The sequence below is a fragment of the Phyllobates terribilis genome, unplaced genomic scaffold (genome assembly GCF_046119375.1).
Source record: "Phyllobates terribilis strain yellow unplaced genomic scaffold, ASM4611937v1 Scaffold_13__5_contigs__length_258822181, whole genome shotgun sequence".
NCBI classification, from domain to species: Eukaryota; Metazoa; Chordata; class Amphibia; order Anura; family Dendrobatidae; genus Phyllobates; species Phyllobates terribilis.
This window is the reverse complement of record NW_027362773.1, coordinates 122,924,416-122,945,491: the sequence shown is the minus strand read 5'-3', so window position 1 is coordinate 122,945,491 and position 21,076 is coordinate 122,924,416. Positions and strand designations below refer to the sequence as shown.

At 41.4% G+C, this 21,076-nt stretch overlaps 2 protein-coding genes across 2 annotated transcripts in view; one reads left to right on the top strand and one right to left on the bottom strand.

The window, feature by feature from the left end:
* LOC141173997 (pre-mRNA-processing factor 39-like) overlaps positions 1-2,522 on the bottom strand; it is a 69,173-nt gene extending 66,651 nt beyond the window's left edge. Inside the window, exon 1 of the mRNA XM_073658578.1 lies at positions 2,423-2,522. Coding sequence (XP_073514679.1) covers positions 2,423-2,465 — 43 coding nt within the window. The 5' untranslated portion in view covers positions 2,466-2,522. The remainder of the gene's footprint in view (positions 1-2,422) is intronic.
* Positions 2,322-21,076, top strand: part of LOC141173996 (uncharacterized) — a 41,270-nt gene continuing 22,515 nt past the window's right edge. The window contains exon 1 of the mRNA XM_073658577.1: positions 2,322-2,581. The gene's annotated coding sequence lies outside the window, so the exon portion shown is untranslated. The remainder of the gene's footprint in view (positions 2,582-21,076) is intronic.

The following is a 21,076-nucleotide window of genomic DNA, read 5'->3' as shown; positions in this document are numbered from 1 at the left end:
CAAAGCGTTGTTTAAATTTTGCGCCAAAATCGCTGATTGGTCGCGGCCGGCGGCCTCGACCAATCAGCGATTTTGGGGCCAAATTTAAACACCGCTCTGCTGATCGGTCGCGGCCGGCGACCAATCAGCGATTTTGGTGCCAAATTTAAACCCAGCTCTGTATCGCTCTGCTGATTGGTCGTGGCCGCCGACCGCGACCAATCAGCAGTATTGGCGCCAAATTTAAACACCGCTCTGCTGATTGGTCGTGACTAATCAGCGATTTTGGTGCCAAATTTAAACACGCTCTCCAGTCCTCACTAACACGGTTCGCAGATTGGCCGCAGCCGCCGCCCGGAGACGTGGAATTATATACTTAACAAAAAAGTGTGAAGCAACTGAAAATATGTCTTATATTCTAGGTTCTTCAAAGTAGCCACCTTTTGCTTTGATGACTGCTTTGCACACTCTTGGCATTCTCTTGATGAGCTTCAAGAGGTAGTCACCGGAAATGGTTTTCACTTCACAGGTGTGCCCTGTCAGGTTTAATATGTGGGATTTCTTGCCTTATAAATGGGGTTGGGACCATCAGTTGTGTTGTGCAGAAGTCTGGTGGATACACAGCTGATAGTCCTACTGAATAGACTGTTAGAATTTGTATTATGGCAAGAAAAAAGCAGCTAAGTAAAGAAAAACAAGTAGCCATCATTACTTTAAGAAATGAAAGTCAGTCAGTCCGAAAAATTGGGAAAACTTTGAAAGTGTCCCCAAGTGCAGTTGCAAAAACCATCAAGCGCTACAAAGAAACTGGCTCACATGAGGACCGCCCCAGGAAAGGAAGACCAAGAGTCACCTCTGCTTCTGAGGATAAGTTTATCCGAGTCACCAGCCTCAGAAATCGCAGGTTAACAGCAGCTCAGATTAGAGACCAGGTCAATGCCACACAGAGTTCTAGCAGCAGACACATCTCTACAACAACTGTTAAGAGGAGACTTTGTGCAGCAGGCCTTCATGGTAAAATAGCTGCTAGAAAACCACTGCTAAGGACAGGCAACAAGCAGAAAAGACTTGTTTGGGCTAAAGAACACAAGGAATGGACATTAGACCAGTGGAAATCTGTGCTTTGATCTGATTAGTCCAAATTTGAGATCTTTGGTTCCAACCACCGTGTCTTTGTGCGACGCAGAAAAGGTGAACGGATGGACTCTACATGCCTGGTTCCCACCGTGAAGCATGGAGGAGGAGGTGTGATGGTGTGGGTGTGCTTTGCTGGTGACACTGTTGGGGATTTATTCAAAATTGAAGGCATACTGAACCAGCATGGCTACTACAGCATCTTGCAGCGGCATGCTATTCCATCCGGTTTGCGTTTAGTTGAACCATCATTTATTTTTCAACAGGACAATGACCCCAAACACACCTCCAGGCTGTGTAAGGGCTATTTGACCAAGAGGGAGAGTGATGGGGTGCTGAGCCAGATGACCTGGCCTCCACAGTCACCAGACCTGAACCCGATCGAGATGGTTTGGGGTGAGCTGGACCGCAGAGTGAAGGCAAAAGGGCCAACAAGTGCTAAGCATCTCTGGGAACTCCTTCAAGATTGTTGGAAGACCATTTCCGGTGACTAGCTTGTGACGCTCATCAAGAGAATATCAAGAGTGTGCAAAGCAGTCATCAAAGCAAAAGGTGGCTACTTTGAAGAACCTAGAATATAAGACATGTTTTCAGTTGTTTCATACTTTTTTGTTAAGTATATAATTCCACATGTGTTAATTCATAGTTTTGATGCCTTCAGTGTGAATGTACAATTTTCAAAATCATGAAAATACACAAAAATCTTTAAATGAGAAGGTGTGTCCAAACTTTTGGTCTGTACTGTGTGCATGCATGTGTATATATATATATATATATATATATATATATATATGTGTGTGTGTGTGTGTAAATTTGTGTGTTTATGTGTATCTCATTTGCCAGGACGTAGTAAAAAGAATGAATAGAAATATATAAAAACTTAACATAATAATTTATTGGTCCCAAACTATAGAACAGTACAATAGGTTTCCTGGGCATCTTAGATAAGGAATATCTGTAGATAATAGGGGAATGATCACATTTTCCACATAGACAGAGATAATATATATAGTAGATATTCCATGTTCATTCCCCACCTAACAATCTCAGAGAATATACTATACACCTGATTAGATGTTACATGTGATCATTCCCCTATCATCTACAGATATTCCTATCAGCCCTCTCCATACAATAAGTTATCCAGCTCACTGTGGCACCAGCCGCCTTCCCCTGCCTCTCCCTCATCTCCCACCTCTCCGCCGCCGTATACACCTCATTCATGAGTTCCCCGGGACTGCGGGAGCAGCAGCACTACTCAGCACGGGCCGCCATCATGCCGAACTGCCCTCATTTTAGCCCTAATCACCTGAGGTAAAGCCTCCAGACTGCTGTCTCAGCTTATCCGCCATCTACGCTGCGTGACGTCACTGTGACGGCGCGCCGCCGCTCGGTCGCCAGTTGATGACGTCAGACAACACGACATGATTACCAGAAGTCGAGACGGCGCAGTGTGGTGACTGCTGAGGTAACTGGCGGGATAAGGTGTGAGGTGTCCCGGTGTGTGTCACTACATAGTCACGTCTCACCATATAATCCTGTCCCTCTGTATTAGGGTGGGAGGAAGGGGGATAATCCTGTAAATAACAGTCTGTACTTCTTGTAGTAATAATGTCATGGCTCCTTGTGTGTGTATGTATATATCTATATACTCTCTCGTTGTATTACCATACAGCATTTGGTTTAGTTCACACTTGTATCACTTTTACTAGAAAAGCGCGGCCATTATATCGGTGCCGAGCGACTGGTGTCATCTGTATCCGAGCTGTTTCTTGCAAGAATCCTACTTTTCTCTGTCCTATAATGCTACAGCCCCTCTATCAGTATTTGGTGAGTTTTTTACCTCAGTATTTGTAAGCCAAAACCAGGAGTGGAACAGTCAGGAAAAGTCTAATAGAAACAAGTCACCACTTCTGTATTTATCACCCACTCCTGGTTTTGGCTTACAAATACTGAGATAAAATACTGACCAAATACTGAACGTGGGGCTGTAGCCTCAGGCCACGTTCCCATGATCAGCTTTTGGTGCGTTTTTGACGCTGCATTATTTTGCAGCTTCAAAAACGCAGCATCGTACAGTTGCTAAGTGGATGGGATTCATAGAAATCAGTCCACCGTGTATTTTATTATACTCAGTGATCAAAAGCCAAAAAATAATAAATCAAACCCCCCTTTGTCCCCCCCTTAGTTAGATAAAAATTATAAAATAAATGGAAAACTTTTTTTATTTTCCGTTGGGGTTGGAATTTTTTCAAAGGTAAAGGAAAAAAAAAATAATGATATGATTAGTGTTAAGTGCAAGTGTTTTTCATCGGGTATACACCAAGAATCGCATTTGCTCGAGTGACATGCTTGAGTCCCCTCCTCCACATGTTTCGTGGCTGTTAAACAGCCCAAAAAACATGCGGGGATTGCCTGCCATGCAAGGTTTTTTTCTGGGTGTCTAACAGCTGCAAAACATGCGAGCGGGGACTCGAGCATGTCACTCCAGCACCCCGCGATACATGGTGCATTCCCGAGTACCTGATGCAAACTCAAGTGCGAGCACTTGCGCTCAAGACTAATTACAACTTATTCAATATGATGACCTAATGTTATCAAATTCTGTGTTGTACTTCTGGGTTCAAAATGCTCACTATACCCCTTGATAAAATCCTTGGGTGGGTCTATTTTCCAAAATGGTCAGTTGTGGAGGGTTTCTGCTGTTTAGCCACCTTAGGGGCCCTGCAAGTGGAACATGGTGCCCTCCGTCTCTTTCGGTCAAATTTGTGTTACAAAATTCAAATGTTGCTCCTTCCGCTCCAAGCTCCCTGCCGTTTGTCCTAACAGAACTTTTTGACTACATGTGTGATATCACCGCGCTCGTAAGAAAATGGGTAACAAATTGTGGGGTCTACTTTTTGGTGTTACCTCTGGAAAAAGTGAGAAATTTGGGGCTAACGCAAGATTTTTGTGAAAAAGAAAAATTAACTTTTTCAATATGATGACCTAATGTTATCAAATTCTGTGTCGTACCTGTGGGTTCAAAATGCTCACTCTATAAAATCCTTGAGGGGTCTAATTTCCAAAATGGGGTCACTTGGGGTTTTCCACTGTTTAGGCACATCAGGGGCTCTCCAAGCGTCATGTCGTCCGCTCTCGATTCCATCCAATTTTGCATTCAAAAAGTCAAATGGGGCTCCTTCCCTTCCAAACTCTGCTGTGCGCCCAAACAGTGGTTTTCACCCACATCTGGGGTATTGGCATGCTCAGGATAAAATTGCACAACAAATTTTGTGGTCTGTTTTTTCTTGTTACCCTTGTGAAAATAAAAAAAAATTGGGTCTAAAGTAAAATTTTTGTGAAAAAAAGTTATATGTTCATTTTTTCCTTCTACATTGTTTTCATTCCTGTGATGCATCTAAAGGGTTAATATACTTCTTGAATGTGGTTTTGAGCACCTTGAGGGGTGCAGTTTTTAGAATGCTGTCATGTTTGGGTATTTTCTGTCATATAGACCCCTCAAAGTCACTTCAAATGTGATGTGGTCCATAAAAAAAAAATGGCTTTGTAAATTCACCTTTTAACCCTTATAACTTCCTAACCAAAAAAAACATTTTGTTTCAAAAATTGTGCTGATGTAAAGTAGACATATAGGAAATGTTATTTATTAACTATTTTATGTGACATATCTTTCTGATTTAAGGGTATAAGAATTCAAAATTTGAAAATTGCTAAATTTTCAACATTTTCACCAAATTTCCGTTTTTTTTTCACAAATAAACGCAAGTCATATCGAAGAAATTTTACCACTATCATGAAGTACAATATGTCACGAAAAAATAGTCTAAGGATTTGTGGGATCCGTTGAAGCGTTTCAGAGTTATTACCTCAAAGTGACACTGGTCAGCATTGTAAAATTTGGCTTGGTCATTAAGGACATCTATATAGATCAAGTCAAGCGACTTCTCATATAACAATGCTATTCACTGTGAGATCAAATCACTACTAAGGTATTATAGAACAAATAAGAATAGAATGAATCGTCTAACAGTGCATACTGACACCTAAAGAAAGTTAAAGTGTAAATAAAGGGAAAGTCAAGCTAAGATGACGCAATAAACAAAAATCTTGCCAGAAAAGGACATGAATAGGCAGCAGTATATACAATCATCTACACTGTATAGTCAAGTGACATGTAAACCACCTAATGATCCCAGCATACATAGTGCCCTATCTGGGCTACTAGGGATAAAACAAGTGGAGGCCCAATAAGTATCTGTATAAGAAAGGTGTCAGTAGATTCACAAGGCAGCAGTGGTCAGGACAGATACCAGCAGCGTCCCCACCCCCCGACGCGCGTTGCTTCTTCCGGGGGCATGTGGTCCTGTCCTGACTGCTCCTGCCTTGTGCATCTACTGACACCTTTCTTATACAGGTACTTATTGGGCCTCCACTAAGTTACCTTGCCACACACCTCCCCTTATGTTGATTGATATTGCATGCTTGCCCAGAGCGAGCATGGCCTGAACGGCATTCCTGGCCCTTCATGTGCACACTCACACTGCAGGAATCCAGTAAGTGCGCACACAGTGTCAGTGCGGCGGCGAATGCTCATTCCTTTCTTCGTCTGCAGCGGCCCACTCACTACATTAATATACGGAAAGAGATGAGAGCACGCCTGCACTGAACCTGGGGGTGCTTACTCGATGTGCTTTAGCAGCACCAGTGCTTAGGCACAGTGTTTGGGATTCAATTCTCGCAGCACACGCTCTGGCTATGTGGGTTCTGTCAATCAACGTAAGCAGTGGAGCTTAGCATGATAATTGAGAGTTCAGAACATTGCGCTTGGCCACAACGAGGGTTCATCAGAGCTCTCTCATTTGCTTGAAAAAAATAAAACTTTTTTTAAAAAAAAACAAAACACGAAGCAAGTGAAAACTACACTACAAGGATGATTTTTAATGTATCGTAGTTCCCAATATGACTGTATAATAAACTTTTAATTGAGTTTTGTGGTTGAAAATGCCCTTTAAAGTGTATTTGTGACTTCACTAAAGGTGCAGATAAGTAAGGCTGTGTGCCCACGATGCGGATTTAATGCGTTTCCGCAGCGGAAACTCATTAAAATCTCTTTGTAAGAGGTCTGGGATGTATCCCAATGATAATCCGCATGTGCACATGCTGTGGAAATTTCCGCTGCGGATTATCATTGCAGAAAAAATCCGCAGCACAACCAATTTGGGCGTGATTTCGCGGCGAAATCGTGCCCATTGACTTGCATTGAACCGCATAATATCCGCATGTATACATGCGAATGTTATGCGGTTCAATGCTCGGATGGTACCCGGGTTGGGAGAAGAGGAGACTCTCCTCTAACCCGGGTACCATGGTACCCGCAAGTTAAAATAGAATTATAAAGTAAAAAATAAAAAAAAATATTCATAGTCACCTCTCCGGCGGCCCCCCGGTCTGCTCCAGGCGGCGTCCTCTCTCCTCGGCGTCCCGCGGTGTACTTGCAGAACCTGCGGTGATATCACTTAGTCAGCTGATGGTCACGCGACCGCTGATGTCAGCGGTTAGGTGATGGTCGCGTGACCATCAGTTGACTAAATAACGTCACCGCAGGTCCTGCCAGTACACCTCGGGACGCTGAGGAGAGAGGACGTGGCTGGGAGCAGACCGGGGGCCACCGGAGAGGTGAATATAAGGTTTTTTATTTTTTTACTTAGAAATTTCCTCTAAGTTGGTCACACAATTTAAATCCATGCCAGTTGCATGGATTTATATTGTGTGACCAACTTGTCAAGCCCTTTTCCAAGTGATGCCCAAAATCTTTTGGAAAAACGCATACATAAACACATGTAAAAACGCTGAAAAAATGCATGTGAAATCCACATGCTTTTTTTCTGCCAAGGAGATGCAGAAATGCTGAGGAAATTTCTGCTTCAAATCTGCATTGTGGGCACATAGCCTAAGGGTTGTTCTAAAAGAACAAAATACCTATAACTTGCTTGTTGAATTCTCCGCCGCTCCAGGACCAATGCTTCAGTGGGGTCTGCCATTTCTGTAGTGATAACATCTTGTCCATAATGTACGTGACCACTGCAACCCAACACTGACTTCAGTGGTGCTAGTTGCACATACGGTGGAAGTCGTGAGAAGAAAAAAATTGAAATGACAAAATTGCTTATTTTTTGGACATGCTTCCAAAAACCTATATAAACTTGGCATGATCATAATCTTACTAACTCGTGGAATAATTGTAACATTTTTCATGTACACATCACAAAAAAAACAACTCAAATTGCTGATTATTATTATTATTTTTTTTTTTTAATCCACCCTAACAAAAATATTTTTCCATTACCAGTATATTATAATAATGAAATAAAAATCAGCTATTAAAAGAAAAAAAGAACAACTCAGCTCTTGGAAGACGGTTCTGGAAAAAAAAGTGAAAAATGACTGCTAGTTACAACCTTGAAGATGCATTGTAAATGTTGTTAAAAAGAACGCATTTCCTTCACACAGCTCTGGAAAAATAAACAAAAGTTATCACAATGATAGATTTTTATGGGAACCCAAAATGGAGTTTAGAAGACATACAACTTGCCCCACCAAAAAAAAAACAACTTATAAGGCTACATCAGCGTAAAGATTAAAATTTTAGGGTTCTCAGAACGCTGCGTTGCAGACTTATTTATTTGCCCTGCATTTTTTCGTTCTAAACCCCCATCATCATCTCCTAGACCCACAGTTTTATGCCTATAGATACAGTGGAGATGATCGTGTTTTGTGATCTTGTGCTGCATATGGGGCTAGTATAGGAGCCAAAGTCTGGGTTTACATGAGAGAAGGAGAACCCACTTAAAGGGGTTCTTCACTACTCGGCCAACACCATCTGAATACCTATGACTCGCCTCTGGTGCAATTCCAGCGGTGTCTGCACTGGCTCACGTGACATTGCTGGCTTCACTCTAACCTTCTAACAAATTAAGACATCCAGAGGACAGGAGAGCTGCTGTTGCTCTCACTTCCACCGGATGTCAATTACGTCTGTAGGAGACAGCGCTGATTGGCCTCAGGAATCGTGTGACATCTCACAGCGCTTTCAGGTCTGCCCCTCTCTTCACATTGATAGTTCTATTAGAGTATATATTGAAGTGTTTGTAATTACTCAGCTCTACTATATTCTTCCCACTACACTGACAGCAGTGATAGATCTGGAAGTGTTTGTAATAGCACTGAGCTTTGCTGTATCCCCTACCACCCCACACAGTGACTACTATGAGAGATCTGGAAGTGTATGCTATCATACTCAGCTCTACTATATCCTGCTCCCTTCACACTGACTGCTGTGAGTGGAGATCGGAAAGTGCTTGTAATCAGACTCAGCTTTGCTGTATACTACACAGTAGCTGGCATTATCTTTTTCTATTTGCACGATGCCTGCTTTTGACTGGTCAATGTCACGCATGTAACAAAGTACATTCCTCCCAGAGAAGAAGAATACAAGCGAATTGAGTGAGGCCTCACACGTCTAGTAGAAATGAGACCGGAAATATTCATATTACATACTTGCGGTTATGTGACCGTCCGCTCTCAACATCGAGAACAGGTAATTTATCACTGTGAAGATTCAGAAATCTGCAGTCACATAGATCTTTTAGGAAAGGATCAGACAACTGTTAGGTGTAAATAAACTTCCACAATTGTTTCGCTAATTTATGCAGCCGTGAAAGTTATTTAACTTTGCAAATCATTTTTTAAGTGATTTGACTTCAGTTCTGTAAAACATGTGCATCTAAGTGGCCTTCAAACTACTTCTTACTCCTTAGTATACTTATTTTTTGTACTCCGTTACTATGCAATGGAAGTATCAACTCTGGCAATGGAGGGGGAGGCACCTTAGGAGCGGCCTCAGTTCCCGGCAAGGTTTTCAGTGCAGGTGTCCTAACAGCACTCGGGGGGATCGCGTTGCGTGTTCTGCATAAGCACCACTACATTGTGTATCTCTTGCACTGTGCCGCAGCAGTCATACTGCGGAGGCGCCGATGGTCTGGTAGGGAGCGATCTCCCATTGTCTAACTCCTCACATGTCACTGTCACTATTGATGCTGCCATCTGAGAGGTTAAAGTTATGGGATCAGAACAAGGTCCTGTCTCAGCACACCAAACAGCTGTCTATAAGGGCTCTTTCGGACAACGGTGATCATCGATCTGACCTCGGATAGAAATGTACAGACAGGTCGCTCGGTTCGGGAGACGTGGTCAGAGCATGCTTTGCGATCTGAGATCTGGTTGATGATCATGGACGACTGAAAGAGCCTTAACAGCCTGCAATCTGAACGTATACTTTAATTTGTGGGAAGAGGTTAAAAATGTCTACTTTTTTCAAACATGTTTCATTTTAACATTAATGCTTTCTGAAGGTTTGCTTCCATCTTTTCTGTTTTGTTTTTTTTGTTATTGTTTTTTTTTAAATTTAGGTATCTCATCATGCCAAATTGTGTTGTGCGTAGTTGTGCTCCCACAAGAAAAAATTGTGATCGTTCTATAAGTCTTCATAGCTTTCCAAGAGACCCTGGTAGAATCAAGCTATGGCTGATGCAGACAGGACAATATGACGCCGACCTTGTTGACCAGATGGTTATAAAAGTGTATCTAGGAAAAGTAAATGACTCCTATAGATTGTGCTCCTTACATTTCTCACATGTCTGCTACCACTATGACGGATATCGGAGGATTTTGAAGAAGAACGCCATTCCTACTATTTTTAATACAGTAAGACCATCTACAATTCCATCTTTACCATCTACAACTATTCCATCAGCATCAGGAGCAACAGACTCTTCTAGTGAGCAACACACGTCTTCTGCTCCACCTGCCCAGGGCCAAACACCATCTTGTTCTGAAGCAGTACGTACATATCGAGTTAAGGTTCCTGTTGTTCCTCCAAAGGTATCCTCCCGACCCACCATTCAGAAAATGACTTTAATTCCTGTGGTTCCTTAACATGTTTTTTTTCAATCATGTGGAACTGATCAAAAACCTAATCGAGCAGTTAGTGACAAAGCATCAATGGTAAATATGCAACTAACTGCAACCACTACAGCCACTACAAATAATTTCGTTGTGTCTGGTGTAAGTGACCAGATATCTGTATCAAGACCTTCTACCTCATCAATTGTGGAAGTACCAGCATCATCATCATTGATAGTTCATCAAAGTACACCTACAATTTCACAATTGAAAGTATCATCCCAAGGTGGTCAACTGGGGGGACAGCTAACACCTGTTAACTTGCTGCAAACTACAGTGGCCCCTGTCACATTTCTGGGGAAACCTTCTTCTGTTGCCACAAGTTCCAACTTGCTTTTGGATACCCAGCTTAGATCAGAGGCAACATCTTCAAACACCAAAATCACATCATCCACCTTGTTTTCCTGTCCGAAAGTATCCTTATCCGCAGCATCAAATCCAGCCATCTCTACTTCTCAATTTAGCAAGGTTACCTACAAAGCTGTGACAGCTCCGCCAGCCAATATTCCTTTAACTGTCATTGATGAAACAAAACCGTCCTCCATGACGGTTCTTCCAGTTTCTGTAAATGCTTCCCCTGTAACACAGACACCAGCAGCATCTGCTTTGGCACAGAACCCACCCTCTATATCTGTTGTACAGAATCCACCTTCTTCCCAATCTGCAATTCCTGACTGTGCACCGCCATCAAAGAAAAAAAAACGAAAGGAAAATATGTTTTTTTTTAATCCTGTAGACGTATCGTCAACTGCTCTACCTATTCTGCCCAGCCAAACATCTGGTAATCTCATTTTTCTGCCACACAGCACATCGTTCGTTCAACCATCCTGTCTGATGCAGAAGCCTTTAATGGTGGACAAAGGTGTCAACACTGATTTCTACACAAATAGAAAAAACTGTTGTGTTGCTACTGACCCAATGCATAGGAGAAGAAGTATACACACACAAACTAAAATATCTAGAAGAAATCGCAAAATAATGTGCACCTTATTGCTTGGAAGCAAAACAGCTAATACCTCACAATCAACCACATCTCTTGCCAGCCACGAAGACAATGGATTTAATGACTGCAGTTCTTCCAGCCCAAGTGAAGATAACAATGATCCGAGTGAACATTTGGAAACCGTTAATTTAGATCTTGTTAAAGTTGAATTGTCATTGGAGCCTGAAGTCGATGCATCTAGACCTACTTCTTCAGGTAGAAACCAAGCAATTAATATTAAACAAGAAGACCATTCATCAGCAGGGCAAGAAGTGCTATCAGCATTTCCTTTTAAACATCACTTTACAATATCAAATTTTGGCATCAATACTCTAAAAATTGAACCTGATATAAAAACAGAAGAGGATCAATTTTCAATTTCTATCCCTACACAAAACATCACTAACTTTAGATCACAAAATCCTAAAATTGAACGGATATCTCCAATTCCAAGTGAACCGATCGCTCCAATTTGCAAAAATTCAGTTTTATGGGGAACTTCTGCCATACAAACCGATGATGAACAAGAAGACCCGAATGACTCGTCCTTTCATATCAATGAATTGAGTGAGGATGAAGATGAGTCGTTCTTAGTTCCAAGTGATGCAGAAGATGATGTAAAACGTGTCTTCCAGGACTTAGATTCACCAGTGGAAAGTCCTGTTGAAGAAGAAAAGTATCTTGTATTTGAGTCCTGTCTCAGAAAACTGATCATGATGATACCGTGTATGTCCGAAACAAAATGTACGTCACCTCTTACACAGTACAGGAAGGAAACTGTTGGATCATATTTATCAGTAGAGGTTCGGTGCCGGTCTGGTCATACAAGATTACTGTGGGAAAGCCAGCCAAGACAAGCCACTGGGAAATGTTCTGTTATCGGCAGTGCTATTCAGCGGCTCAAGTTTTCTAAAATCTCAACTTATGTTCAAATTGCTCAATGTGAAATCAATAGACAAAACTATCTACTATAAAAATCAGTCCATGTACCTGTTCCCGGCCATCAACCATCACTGGAAGGAGGAGCAAAAAGCCATCGTACAAAGTATCCAGGAAAGACCACTTTACTTGTCAGGAGATCAACAATTAGACAATCCTGGATTTTCTGCCAAGTACTCTGTATACTCTCTGATGGACGTGGCTAGCAAAAAAATATGTTCATTTTCTGTTGATCCTGTTACTCCAGAAGTGACATTGGAAGACCCAGAAAAAGTAGGATTTCAGAAGACAATGGGTGAACTCCAAACTATGAACGCTGATGTGAAAATGATTGTTACTGACAGAAGTGTCGCTGTCCAAGAGCTTCTAAAGGACAATTATCCGGGTTTCGTACATCAGTTAGATCTGTGGCATTTATCCAAATCAATAAGCAATGAAGTTTTAATGGCATCCAACAATAAAAATTGTGAAGTATTATATGAATGAGTGGAGGCGATCAGAAACCATATTTCATGGAGCTCTTGCACATGTTGTAAAAACACTGATATGTTAATCCAAAAATGGAAATCAGTTCTTCAGCATGTCACCAATGTCCATGAGTGGGGAGGCGATAGTGACTGCAAAGCCTGTCATCATCCACCTCTCCCAGAAGAAGTGGTGAACAATACAAACTGGCTGGAGAAAAATTCAGTTGCCTATGAAGAACTCAAAAAGATAGTTCTAAGTACCAGCCTATTAAAGGACTTAAAGGAAGTTTCCTTCCTCTGTCACACGGGAGAGTTAGAGATCTACCATAGCGCTTGCCTTAAATATCGTCCAAAGACATTACACTTCTTCATGGACTCTATGGTAGCACGCACACAACTTGCAGCCCTCGGCCATAATAGAAATGTCCATAAGGTGAAGGAGGTGGTGAAAAATGCTTCAAGTGAAGATGCTCTAGATAATGTGACACAGAGTTTGGAGGTTTCAAATGGTCTAAAGTCATGGATTGTCAAGGCACTGTATAAACCCGCTTGCCAAAACTTTCTTTTTGACATTATGAATGACGTGATAGCAATTGTCAGAGAGGAGAAAACATTTAAATAACCCTACACTTATGGAAAATCACCATTGAGAGGATTATAAACAATGCAGTTTTTTTTTTCTTTGCTAGTTGGTGTATACGATATATATTGTGTATATTGCGATATATTCCTACAGCCATAAAAAGTTAACAGTTTTCAATGTTCTATTTTACAAGAGGTTGATATTACTATTCCCCACTCTTGTATCAACATATTTCTTAAGGGGAACTTGTCAGAACCACGGGCAGCGTAAGGCCACGTTCGCACGTTCAGTATTTGGCCAATATTTTAAATCAGTATTCGTAAGCCAAAATGCAGAAGTGGTGCAAGTGTTTCTATGATAGGAGTAGAACAATCATAGTCAGAGACTGGTTCAGTTATTGCTGCCCTGTTTGCTGTACTCAGAAATGCTGCAATGTTTCAGAGAAAATATACTTTATATCTGCGTCCGGTGATTAGGGGCAGCACTAGGTGGCTCAGTGGTTAGCACTGCAGCATTGCAGCGCTGGGGTCCCGGGTTCAAATCCCACCAAGGACAATATCTGCAAGGAGTTTGTATGTTCTCCCTGTGTTTGCGTGGGTTTCCTCCGGGTTCTCTGGTTTCCTCCCACACTCCAAAGGCATACTGATAGGGAATATAGATTGTGAGCCCCAATGGGGACAGTGATGATGATGTCTGTAAAGCGCTGTGGAATTAATGGCGCTATATACGTGAGTAAAATAAAAATTAGGATGACTATTCACATAGTTACGTCCCCGCTGGCCTCTCCCCTTCCTGGTGATCCCGACTGATAGGTCACTTCTTATGTATGTATATAAGAAAAGATCTATCAAAGGAGATAAGTGGGGCAGGAGCTGTTTTCGAGAGTATACCCTCTCTAAAACACCGCAGAATTCCAGAGTAAAACATACGTGGCTACAATGACAGAGCCAGTCTCTGATTTAGACCATGTCCCCAGTATTAGTGGGAGCCAAAACCAGGTGAGGAACAATCAGAGAAAAGGTATAATAGAAACAAGTCACTAATTCTGCATTTATCACCCACTCCTGAGAAAAAATACTGACCGAATACTGATAGTGGGGCTGTGGCCTTATGCAGGAACCCTTGGCCTTCCCCCTGCTCTGCTAGATTGACAGGTCTCTCTCAACGTGTCTTAAGAGACCTGTCATTCAAGGCGAGCGAGGAGAAGCAGCTAGGGGTTAATCCTAGTCCCAACAGACTCTAAAAGCATATTTCCTCTGAAACGCATTTTATGGTTTACTTTTTTATGCAAAGTATTTCAGAATTGGAGATAACAAAATAGTGTACCCACTGTTTACATTGCAGCGGAGACTGTATATTTTTGATGACTTTTTAATATAGTACATTGAAAACCACTAAAAAATATTATTCTCTTTGGATCAGTGAGAGTTTCATCTAATGATAAGTGAAGATTTAGTGAGAAAAAGTAATAATCTGTTTATAATTCCCTGTCCAATTTCAGTTTTAAAATGTATAACCAATAACTCTATTAACCCTGAAAGCTGTTGATCTATTCCAAAGACTGTTTCTTCTACATAGCCACCTAATGCAAGTATTAACCTCAGTATTGCCTAGAATGGTATAATTAGGCCTAATGAATTGCCTACCGTTCATACTTTTGTAGAAAATTACACATTTTAAGACGTCTTTACAAAAAAATACAAAACTAATACAATATAATGATATTATAAAAAAAAAGGGAATAAATAATAATGGCAGCACTTGATAAATATCCAACAAAGAAAAAGTACTAAAAATAAAACACCACAAACACTTCAAGGATAAAGCTTCAAATAAATTCTCATAAGGAACCAGCCTCATGCTGTGCAGCATGTGCAACTGATATGAAGGCATTGTGGGGTTTCTCAGAGAGGGTAGGGGAAGGTTAGATTAGAAGGGTGAGGGAAGGATTGATTAAGTTTGAGAGGTTGGTACGGTAGTTAAATATTCAGTGTTGTCTAAAATGTATCCCAAGGAGACCACACTAAATTGAATTTTTCAATTCTGTTTTCATTCATTGCATATTGATATTCAAAATTTCTAACATCCTTAATTCTCGTATATGAATCCAATAAAGAAGGAGGGGGTGTTTGTTTCCAGTGTGCTGCTATTAGACACCTAGCAGCTGAGTAAAATGATACCTTTGATGATGAAATCCGTCCAGTGGTTCTTTTATAATCTTTAGTTTTAGTTCTGCCATAATGATATGCATGTGCTCTGATGCTCTGCTTCTGTATTCATGTATTCATATCTCTGGCCTCTTGACAGGTCACTGTGGTTTCAGTGACCTGCCTATTACTTTAAATATTGCCTGTGTCATTTCTCTGCCCATTTGAAATTTACATATCCCAAAATGGACGCCCGCACATGCGCAGTAGCATCTTTCGGTTTCCGAGATAGATGGTCTTTGGGATTGATCAACTGTAAAATGAGAAGAATTTGGCGAGTCATTCCAGGGATCCGAACCCTCCATGAGGTTTGAAAGAGATGGAGTGGCCCCCAGATTTTCAGAAGAATTTCCGCATTCTTTGGAAGTAGAGGTTTCCTTAGATGTGTCCTTTTTGTTGATTTCTTTGTGGTTTTGGGGACATTTTATATGTAGAAAGAGGAGTCTTCTTTTCGATGTATCTCTTGACGTGAATATTGATAATTGTTTCTTGGGTATCAGCGCACTAATAGAGCGGGCCAGTGAGATGGTTCTTAGGGATGTCCGTCTGGGAGTGATTATACCTTCTTTTTTTCCGTTTGGGGATTAAAAAAATAAGTCGTTTATGGTTTTAGAACCAGTTGATGCAGAATGGGTAGGACCTGATTTTTTCCCACTTACAGTCTTTTTCCCCATCAGGTTTAGTAGAGTTGATGTTGAGCCTATTTCGTTGCCAGGTATAGGGAACCTGGTTTATTTTGCGGGGATATCCCTGGTTAAGGTGAAGAAAAATTAGGAAGGGCCACTGAGTGTCAATTCTTAATCGGGTCACAAGATGGCAGCAGAGGTATAAAACCTTGTATTTTATAAAAAGATATTGAGAATTTCCTCATATGACCACCAAAGGGCATCAATGTTATATAGATGTAATATTTGATAGGTGTTATATGGATAAGGACAAAATGTTCCGTAATGATCCTTATAGGAGATAGGAGTTTTCAATAATTCTTTCTCAGCGACTTTAATATGTACGTTTATACTCAGCAAAATATAATGTCTTTTCTATATTATCTGAAGAAGGTATCACCCAAATATATGGGGGGGAGGAAGCAGAGCAAACAATGTCAGTAGCGAGCTTTTTTTATCTTTACTGGTTAAACCTGAGAATTTATCAGATAAAAGACAAGAGGAGAATTAGTAGCCATTCCAGGGCTATTTCTCAGAGAGGGAGGAGGAGGGGAGTCTCCCCTCACTGGTTTTCACTAGGCTTACGAGTGGCCGATTGAGGGCTCCAGCATAGGCAGCGGTTTGGCGCCAAGCCTCTTAGAAAATGGTGTTTCAGGGAAAAGAAGACCGGGGGAGGGGGTGAGAAGCCTCCGGGATCATGCCAAGAAGACCGAATCCTCTCCAACCCACTCACTACCCACCTCTGCAGGTCCCAGCTCCCGGAGATCCGCAGCACCAGGGCACCGGTGTCCTCCCTCCGTGCCTCCCAGAAGCCGCGCCTCACCGTCTCTACGCATAAGGTCCCGTCGTCTCGTCTCCGCGGTCACCGGCACCGGTCCCCGAAGCAGCCCCGCACCGACCTGGGTTCCAGGTACGCTAAGAGGGAACATTGGTTAGCGGGTCACTGCCGCATGGGGGTCCCCGAAACAAGTGATCCCTCTCCATCCAGGAGCCGGATACCTCCAGTGAGCTTTCCGGAGGGGGTCTGTCGGCACAATAAGCAGTTGATGTGCGTGGGGGACAGATGTAGCCTTGTTGGAGCTTTATTCAGAGGGTATTCTATATAAATGCCGAAAAACAAGCTCCAGGTCAGAAACTGATTCGACATGTGACTTCTCCGCTTTTGCAATGACAATAAGTCTCAAGGACAAACACTTGAACGAGTCGGCATTTATTCGCCTGAGCCCGTGTTTGGACATGGCCAATTATATGTGGCACTTTCAAGAGTTTGTAGGAGAGCAGATGTAAGGGTGAAGGTATTGGATACTCCCACACAAGAAAGATTGATCAAAAATTGTGAAAGAGTATTCACTCGAAACATTGTGTACCAAAAACACAGGGAAAAAGAGAAAATGTCCAGCGATAAAATGAAATAAAAATATCTTCCTTTAGTGATTCATTTAAAATAAGCCTGAGTAGGACAAGCCACACCAACACACTATAGCTCGATCTACGCGTTTCAACTTTAGCAAGTCTTAGTCATGATCTCATTTTTTTTTATTATTTCATTTTATCCCTGGTCATATTCTCTTTTTCCCTGTATATTTGCCCGACCCGAACCAGAGCGTCTCCATGCGATATCATTCTCAACAAAGGACCACTTTATTCACTGGTGAGCTGACTCTCCTTTTTCCCTTTCCTATTCTTGGTTGTGTACCAAAAGGTACTTTAACATTGAGATAGAGAATTTAGCCTGCGGTGGCTGAAAAAATCCTCCAGTGTCTACTTCAGTAGGCCAGAGGGGCAGCATACAGAGAGATTTCCACGTGATGGGGCAATTCACTTTTTGAATTGGCGAACGTCTCTGTAATCTTCTAAATTTTCTTTTTGTTTTCCTTAGTGCCATTTACTAATTCATTAATTATGATAACTTTGTTGTTTATCGTGTAAAAAGGCTGAAAGTGAATAGACATGGGTAATTTGAGCTAGTTTTTATTATGTAGAGCACACTTTTCTAGTTTGCGAAACTTATTTGTTTCGGAACTCGGGCTGCTAGTAAGTGTACTCCTCAGCACAGTAAGAATAATTCAATCAATGCAGAACACCTTGTCTGCTATCCAATCATATCTTCAAACTCCCCAGGTCTGGATAGGCTAAACAGTATAATTTTTTTCAGAGCACGTGGTAAGTTTGCCATTGGTGAAATGACCAAATGCTTGACTTTACTGGCCGCGCGTCTCCCGACCCCAGCGTGACAGCTTCGTATATTTGTATGATTCGGTCACGCTCGGTTCAGGAGATGTGCAGTCAGTCCATGCTTTGCGATCTGAGATCAAACCAATGATCACTGACACCTGAAAGAGCTCTAACAGCCTGCCTCTGCTTCAGATATATAAAGAAGGTAAAATCCGGTGCCACATGCGATAAATCCTTTTATTCCAAAATTAAAAATCACAACATGTCCCTAGGAGTTGTTCCCCTCCTAGGGACATGTTGTGATTTTTAATTTTGGAATAAAAGGATTTATTGCATGTGGCACCGGATTTTACCTTCTTTATATATCCTTGCAAGTGTATGCTGAACACTAATCCGTGAGCCTGGGATTCCTGTGAGTATCAGGTGATATGAGCTAATTATCTTTTTTCAGTCTGCTTCAGATAGCATGAGCACAAGTCCTGTGCCCCCATGCCATCCATCAGACGTAACTGTACACATGATTGCAGGAAATCACTTGCAGTCTGAACGTACAGTTACTTTCATTTCTGGGAAGAAGCTAGAAATGTTTGAAAAAGGTAGAAACATGATTCATTTTAACATCTAATGCTTTCTAAAGGTTTACTTCCATCTTTTTTTTATGTAGGTATCTCATCATGCCAAATTGTGTTGTGCGTAGTTGTAATCCCAGAAGAAAGAATTATGATCGCTCTATAACTTTTCATACTTTTCCAAGTGAACCTGATAGAATTAAGCTATGGCTGATGCAGACAGGACAATATGATGCCGAACTTCTTGACCAAATGGTTATAAAAGTGTATCTAGGAAAAGTAAATAACTCCTATAGAATGTGTTCCTTACACTTCTCACGTGACTGTTACCACTATGACGGATGTCGGAGGATTTTGAAGAAGAACGCCATTCCTACTATTTTTAATACAGTAAGACCATCTACAATTCCATCTTTACCATCTACAACTATTCCATCAGCATCAGGAGCAACAGGCCCTTCTAGTGAGCAACACACGTCTTCTGCTCCACCTGCCCAAGGCCAAACACCATCTTGTTCTGAAGCAGTACGTACATATCGAGTTGAGGTTCCTGTTCCTCCTAAGGTATCCTCACAACTCACCGTTCAGAAAATGACTTTAATTCCTGTGGTTCCTCAACATGTTTTTTTTCCATCATGTGGAACTGATCAAAAACCTAATCCAGCAGTTGGCAACCAACCATCAATGGTAACTATTCAACTAACTGCAACCACTACGGCCACAACAAATAATTCTGCTGTGTCTGGTGCAACTGAGCAGTCATCTGTATTGAGACCTTCTACTTCATCCTTTGTGGAAGTACCAGTGTCGTCATCGATAGTTCATCAGAGTACACCTACAATTTCACAATGGAAAGTATCATCCCAACATGGTCAACTTGAGGGACAGCTAACACCTGTTAACTTGCAGCAAAGTATAGTGGCCCCCGTCACATTTCTGGGGAAACCTTCTGTTTCCACAAATTCTAACTTATTTTTGGAAACCCAGCTTAGATCAGAGGCAACATCTTCAAACACCAAAACCACATCATCCAGCTTGTCTTCCTGTCCAAAAGAATCCTTATCCGCAGCATCAAGTCCAATCATCTCTACTTCTCAATGTAGCGAGGTTACTTATAAAACTATGACAGCTCCACTGGCCAATATTCGTTTAACTGTCATTGGTGAAACAAAGCCGTCCTCCATGACGGTTCTTCCAGTTTCTGTGAATGCACCCCCTGTAACACAGACACCACCAGCATCTGCTTTTGCACAGAACCCACCCTCTATATCTGTTGTACAGAAACCACCTTCTTCCCAATCTGCAATTCCCGACAGTGCACCGCCATCAAAGAAAAGAAAACGAAAGGAAAATTTTTTTTTTTTTAATCCTGTAGCCGTAGCATCTGCTGCTCCAAGTGTTCTCCCCAGCCAGACATCTGGTAATCTTATTTTCCTGCCACCGATCGTTCAACCATCATGTCTGATCCAGAAGCCTTTAATGGTGGACAAAGGTGTCAACACTGATTTCTGCACAAATAGAAAAAGCTGCTGTGTTGCTACTGATCCAATGCATAGAAGAAGAAGTATACACACACAAACTAAAATATCTAGAAGAAATCGCAGAATTATGTGCACCTTATTGCTTGGAAGCAAAACAGCTAATAACTCACAATCAACCACATCTCTTGCCAGCCACGAAGACAATGGATTTAATGACTGCAGTTCTTCCAGCCCAAGTGAAGATGACAATGATCCGAGTGAACATTTGAAAAACATTAATTTAGATCTTGTTAAAGTTGAATTGTCATTGGATCCTGAAATTGATGCATCTAGACCTGCTTCTTCAGGTAAAAACCAAGTATTTAATATTAAACAAGAAGACAATTCATCAGCAGGGCAAGAAGTGGCATCAGCAACACCTTTTAAAAGTCACTTTACAATACCAAATATTGACATCAATACGAAAATTGAACCCAATATAAAACTAGAAGAGGATCAATTTCTAATTTCTATCCCTGCACAAAACATCACTAACTTTGGATCACAAAATCCTAAAATTGAACGGATTTCCCCTATTCTAAGTGAATCAATCGCTCCAATTTGCAAAAATTCAATTTTATGGGGAACTTCTGCCATACAGACCGATGATGAACAAGGACACCCGTATGACTCATTCTTTCATATCAGTGAATTGAGTGAGGATGAAGATGAGTCGTTCTTGGTTCCAAGTGATGCAGAAGATGAAGATGATGTAAAACGTGTCTTCCAGGACTTAGATTCACAAGTGGAAAGTCCTGTTGAAGAAGAAAAGTATCTTGTATTTGAATCCTGTCTCAGAAAACTGATCATGATGATACCGTGTATGTCCGAA